The sequence below is a fragment of the Salmo trutta genome, chromosome 21 (assembly GCF_901001165.1).
Source record: "Salmo trutta chromosome 21, fSalTru1.1, whole genome shotgun sequence".
Taxonomy (NCBI): Eukaryota; Metazoa; Chordata; class Actinopteri; order Salmoniformes; family Salmonidae; genus Salmo; species Salmo trutta.
The window spans coordinates 35,051,042-35,057,069 of NC_042977.1; the positions used below are offsets into that span (position 1 = coordinate 35,051,042).

Genomic DNA, 6,028 nt, shown 5'->3' on the forward strand with positions numbered 1-6,028 from the left:
TGTAATTCTCCCCCATCAGCTCTGCCTCTGTTGAATGGCAAATCAATGAACCAGTAAATCATTCAAACTACCAATCCTATCAATCTATTTCTCTTATCTATTGATCTTTGATTCAGATGACTAGTTTTATACAGTAACAGTGGTCAGTTTAGACAATGCAAAATGTTTCAGTATAAACACATATAGCCTATTACACTGAAACATATTTTATTGCCTCGTTTTCCGAAGACACACAGTAACTTAACATTTTAAGGCAGCAGAGTAATTTCCAAATCTAACTGAAAATCAAGTGGAATTGAGTTATTAACCTGACCTGATATGAGACTGTCCCTTGTGGCAAGACGTGACATCCCAGATAGTCAGACACTACCTAGACAATACAGAATAAATGGCTCCTACATATTATTCATCTAAAAAGCACAGACTGACTCTTTCATTAAATACATTTTATTGAATATAACATGTTTTTTTACAACTTTGTAGTACAAAATACATTGTTACCAGTTGTAAATTAGTTGTTTAAAATAAAAGTGACGAGCCGTCAACAGTCAAACATCAAAACCAATTCACAAATCAATTAGGAGGAAAAGCTTGTCAAAATGTCTCAAAACAAAGTTCCAGAAAAACTATGTAATTATGAACTATTTGTTCCATCTGTTCTGAGACTACATTAAACTTGTGTGTGGATCCCCTGGGTATGCGGGTATCATGTACTGAGACACTGGACTCTCTCCTATGTGAGTTCTCTGATGTGACTTCATACCGGAGCGCTGAGTGAAGCATTTCCCACATTGTGTGCACTTGTAGGGTTTCTCCCCACTGTGGACCACAGCATGTCTGATCAGGTTGCACTGTTTGGTGAAACTCCTGCCACACTGTTCACAGGTGTACGGTTTCTCTCCGGTGTGACTCCGGAGGTGTTCTTTTAGCTGCCAGAAACGTGGGAAGCTCTTCCCACAGAAGGTGCAGCTAAAACGCCTCTCGGTGGTGCCACCTGATCTCCACTGAGTCCTCATTCTCTTCACCATGTTAAAACTACTGCGACTCAGGCTGTATCCAGAGAAGGTGGAGGTGGTGGCCATGTTTGACCCTGTCACGCACTCACTCAATCTCACTGTTGCTTCTGAAGCCCTGTATTGATGCTGCCTTGGCTGTAGAGCTAAACTATTTCCTTCATTACTTGAATTCAGCGTCTCGCTACTCTGTCCCTCTGGCATCTGTTGTCTAGTCTCATCAGCCAATGTCCTGACATGTCCTTTAATGTGTTTTGCTGCACTGAACATGTTAGCATGTGGTTTTCCTATAGAAGAGTGAAGCGATGGCCCTACTTCAGCTGTCATAGTAGGAACAGATGGCAGCCCACTATGAGATGGGTAAATTGAGATATTCTGAGAGTACTCTTCTGTGGAATGAAAGGAGAAATCTGGGTGGCCATCAGGGTCAGTGTCTCTGCCTGGATCCACAGAGGTCCACAGCTGCCCATCAGACTCATCCATAACAAACTGGTCAGGAGCTGCCAGGGTCGTGGTCTGATCCAGCTCCTCCTCTTTCACCATCACTAGGTCTAGTGAGTCCTCATCTGGCCGGTGCTGCTCTGTGCTGAACACCTCTGTAGATACGAGCCGAGGTGTTCCTGGTTCCTCTGGATGATCAGAATTGGGGTAATGTTCCACTGAGTCTCTGGGAGATATATTGGGTTGTGTGATGAAGTCCTCATCACAGTGCCGTTGCTCAAAGGATGGTGGTTTCCCAGGCTTGGAACCAGACTCTAATGATTTGGGGATAAACATAAAATAAACATTACGAAAGACCCATAACAGTTGCAAAATACGACTGCTCTAGAACTGACTGTGTGTCCGTGAGCTACATATGCCAGAACATGAAACACCAATGTAATTTGGAACGTGCATACCACCACACCCACACAGTCTTCCATAGACAGACAGAGCAGTGCCCCTTATGGTCACACCCACCCTCTCCAGTGATCCTGAGCTCTTCCTGAGGGTCAGTCTTCCACACATCCTCTGCAGTCTCCTCATCTTTGATCAGTATGGGTTCAGTCTCCACTCTCTGCTCCACATCTGTAGGCTGTAACAGGGACTGAGGCTATTACTCTGGACACACACCATATCTAACACTTTTCATACTCATGAATCACACAAAAGTGGTAAATTCTCCTGATATTCCAATAACAGAATTGATCCAAGAGGTCTGGTCTCTGTAATCGTAAAAGGTAATTTATCACACCTGGCACGGAGAATCCTCTCTGCCTCTCCACTGTGAGCTATTCCTTTCCTTGTTCAAAACAATCTTGACTGGATATGACAATCTCTCTGTTGACATGGGGTAAAGAACTGGAAAATAATTGTATTCAGTCAAATATTAGGGTTATTCACACATTTGGGATTTTCTTCAGTTGTTCATGCATTTAAATTACTACCTTTTCTCCTATCTCGTCCTTGTGTTTTCTTCAGCTCGCTCTCCATCATTCGACACTTCCTTTTCAGTACATCAATATCTCGCTGGCTTTGGGTCATTTCTAAACGTATAACAGCACAGCTATCATCTACACGTTTGTTTATTTCTGCTACAGCTGCTTTAGCTAATACCTCCATAATCGATACCAACTGCGACTGAAAACTGCAGCTGGCCATCTTGTAAAACCCAAATTACAGATTTGTATTATCTGTTTGAAGTCAATAGTCTACAATTTCCAAGCGAATGTGCAAAATCAATCCGTAGACATTGATAAACGGCAACAATGTACGAAGTGGGAGATCCGTGCGCAATTTCAATCGCACTTCCGTTCAACTCGTGGCGTAAATATTTATTACCGTAAATATGAGACTGCAACAGCCCTACAAAATTGGTAGAATTAGCACTGGCAAGGCAAGTATACTGATCAATAATATAGTGGGTGCCAGGCTCAGACGAGCCTGCAGGTGAAGAAGCCGGATGTCCTGGGCTGGCATCCTTAAACTCAGACTGTGGTTGTGAGCCTGGTCAGACGTAATGCCAAATTCTCTAAAACAATGTTGGAGGTGGCTTACGGTACAGAAATGAACATTCAATTATCTGACAATAGCTCCGTTTGACATTCCTGCAGTCAGCATGACAATTGCATGCTCCCTCAAAACTTAAGACATCTGTCACATTGTGTTATGTGACAAAACTGGACATTTTAGAGTGGCCTTTTATTGTCCCCAGCACAAGGTACACATGTGTAATGATCATGCTGTTTAATCAGCTTCTTGATATGCTACACCTGTCAGGTGGATGGATTATCTTGGCAAAGGAGAAATGGTAACTAACAGGGATGTAAACAAATTTGAGCCCGAAATTTGCGAAAAATAAGCTTTTTGTGCGTATGGAAAATTTCAGGGATCTTTTATTTCAGCTCATGAAACATGGGACTAACACTCTACACGTTGTGCTTAGATTTTTGTTCGGTATACAGTTGAAGTTGGAAGTTTACATACACTTAGGCTGGAGTCATTAGAACTCGTTTTTCAACCACTCCACAAATTTCTTGTTAACAAACTATAGTTTTGGCAAGTCGGTTAGGAGATCTACTTTGTGTATGACACAAGTAATTCTTCCAACAATTGTTTACAGACAGATTATTTCACTTGTAATTCACTGTATCACAATTCCAGTGGGTCAGAAGTTTACATACACTAAGTTGACTGTGCCTTTAAACAGCTTGGAAAATTCCAGAAAATGATGTCATGGTTTTAGAAGCTTCTGATAGGCTAATTGACATAATTTGAGTCAATTGGAGGTGTACCTGTGGATGTATTTCAAGGCATACCTTCAAACTCAGTAGCTCTTAGCTTGACATCATGGGAAAATCATAAGAAATCAGCCAAGACCTCGGAAAAAAATGGTAGACCTCCACAAGTCTGGTTCATCCTTGGGAGCAATTTCCAAATGCCTGAAGGTACCACGTTCATCTGTACAAACAATAGTACGCAAGTATAAACACCATGGGACCATGCAGCCGTCATACTGCTCTGACAGGAGACGCGTTCTGTCTCCTAAAGATGAACGTACTCTGGTGCGAAAAGTGCAAATCAATCCCAGAACAACAGCAAAGGACCTTGTGAAGATGCTGGAGTAAGCAGGTACAAAAGTATCTATATCCACAGTAAAACGAGTCCTATATCGACATTACCTGAAAGGCCGCTCAGCAAGGAAGAAGCCACTGCTCCAAAACCGCCATAAAAAAAGCCAGACTACGGTTTGAAACTGCACATGGGGACAAAGATCGTACTTTCTGGAGAAATATCCTCTGGTCTGATGAAACAAAAATAGAACCGTTTGGCCATAATGACCATCGTTATGTTTGGAGGAAAAAGGGGGATGCTTGCAAGCCGAAGAAAACCATCCCAACCGTGAAGCATGGGGGCGGCAGCATCATGTTGTGGGGGTGCTTTGCTGCAGGAGGGACTGGTGCACTTCACAAAATAGATGGCATCATGAGGATGGAGCATTATGTGCATTTATTGAAGCAACATCTCAAGACATCAGTCAGGAAGTTAAAGCTTGGTCGCAAATGGCTCTTCCAAATGGACAATGACCCCAAGCATACTTCCAAAGTTATGGCAAAATGGCTTAAGGACAGCAAAGTCAAGGTATTGGAGTGGCCATCACAAAGCCCTGACCTCAATCCTATAGAAAATGTGTGGGCAGAACTGAAAAAGTGTGCGAGCAAGGCCTACATACCTGACTCAGTTACACCAGCTCTATCCGGAGGAATGGGCCAAAATTCACCCAACTTATTGTGGGAAGCTTGTGGAAGGCTACCTGAAACGTTTGACCCAAGATAAAGAATTTAAAGGCAATGCTACCAAATACTAATTGAGTGTATGTAAACTTCTGACCCACTGGGAATGTGTTGAAAGAAATAAAAGCTGAAATAAATCATTCTCTCTACTATTATTCTGACATTTCACATTCTTAAAATAAAGTGATGATCCTAACTGATCTAAGACAGGGAATTTTTACTAGGATTAAATGTCAGGAATTGTGAAAAACTGAGTTTAAATGTATTTGGCTAAGGTATATGTAAACTTCCGACTTCAACTGTATATACCAGGTATATTCTTGTCTGCATGTAGGGTAGCCCATTCATAGACCTAACTAGCTACTTTTAGTCGCCCACTGACAATAATATCTTCTTCCTGGGGAACTTTTGTTAAGCTCCCCGATGCTCGGTCTGAACGTTAACACGCATGTCTTGCGGAGCGGTTTTGGAAACGTAAGAAACGTATCTTCCATATGAGCGAGAAATAATTTTCCAAAAACAATAGGTTAAATTACAACACACCTTTATAGCACTACGGTTAGTGTTTCTACACGGCCATATCGCCATGTTACAGCGCTTTTTACAGAAGACAGACTGAAGACAGTGGCGAGCACTTGTGCTAATTAGCCGCCTATCATGCTCCGAACTCCTGTGTGTAAACGTAACTGGGGAGGAAGTGTAGTTCGTTGGCTGGAGGCACACACAGCATATGGATCTGTATAATCTTCTACAGTAAATGGTTATTTTTTATTTGAAAGATTAATTATCGCAGATATTAAAGATGAGGTCCATATGTTCCAAAAACCGTTTAGCAAGTGATGATTATTGATGTTCCTAAATGTTAAAACACAGAGTCGGGATTGTAGTTCACAAGGAGCCAGTCATGGGCGAAGCTAACCGCTGAAAACCCTACGGAGAGCTACATGTAGAGTAACCATATCTATTGATTAAAGAAATTAGTTTTATGATCTAAAAGAATTCAGATCGTAAAACGTCTTGTATTTTTCAATAGCTTTGGCTACATGTAGGCGAAAAGACTAATGCAATGGCTCACATGGTTGTTAATGCATTAAAAGGCTATAGATGCATAATGCACGACACACTGTGGTGAAACGTAAAATACTAAAACACTTTCTTCAGCCATTCATAAAAACGAATGGTTTATACATCATCAAATGTTGTCATCTCCATTCTCATCCACACAACCTAATGAAACCAGTC

General features: G+C 41.7%; 1 protein-coding gene across 2 annotated transcripts; it reads right to left on the reverse strand.

Moving 5' to 3' along the window:
• Positions 1-429: 429 nt before the first annotated feature.
• On the reverse strand, positions 430-2,878 carry LOC115157272 (zinc finger protein 263-like). 2 transcript variants are annotated; one of them, XM_029705385.1, is made up of 4 exons: positions 2,441-2,878; positions 2,248-2,333; positions 1,974-2,088; positions 430-1,768 (listed from the first exon to the last, which is right to left on the reverse strand). In XM_029705385.1, exons 1-4 carry the CDS (start codon positions 2,652-2,654, stop codon positions 666-668), a joined length of 1,518 nt encoding a protein of 505 aa, XP_029561245.1. In that variant the 5' UTR covers positions 2,655-2,878; the 3' UTR covers positions 430-665. The 2 variants fall into 2 exon arrangements, with proteins under 2 accessions (XP_029561245.1, XP_029561244.1); XM_029705384.1 differs by having other exon boundaries at positions 2,248-2,354; positions 2,441-2,877.
• Between the last annotated feature and the right edge of the window lie 3,150 nt (positions 2,879-6,028).

Bases quoted from the DNA above. Each gene is read 5' to 3' on its own strand.
- LOC115157272 (XM_029705384.1), bottom strand. From the start codon at position 2,654: ATGGCCAGCTGCAGTTTTCAGTCGCAGTTGGTATCGATTATGGAGGTA. The intron at 2,355-2,440 runs GTAGTAATTTAA...ATTATTTTCCAG, and splicing joins AGGACGAGATAGGAGAAAAG to TTCTTTACCCCATGTCAACA. The intron at 2,089-2,247 runs GTGTGATAAATT...TCCCTGTTACAG, and splicing joins GAGAGGATTCTCCGTGCCAG to CCTACAGATGTGGAGCAGAG.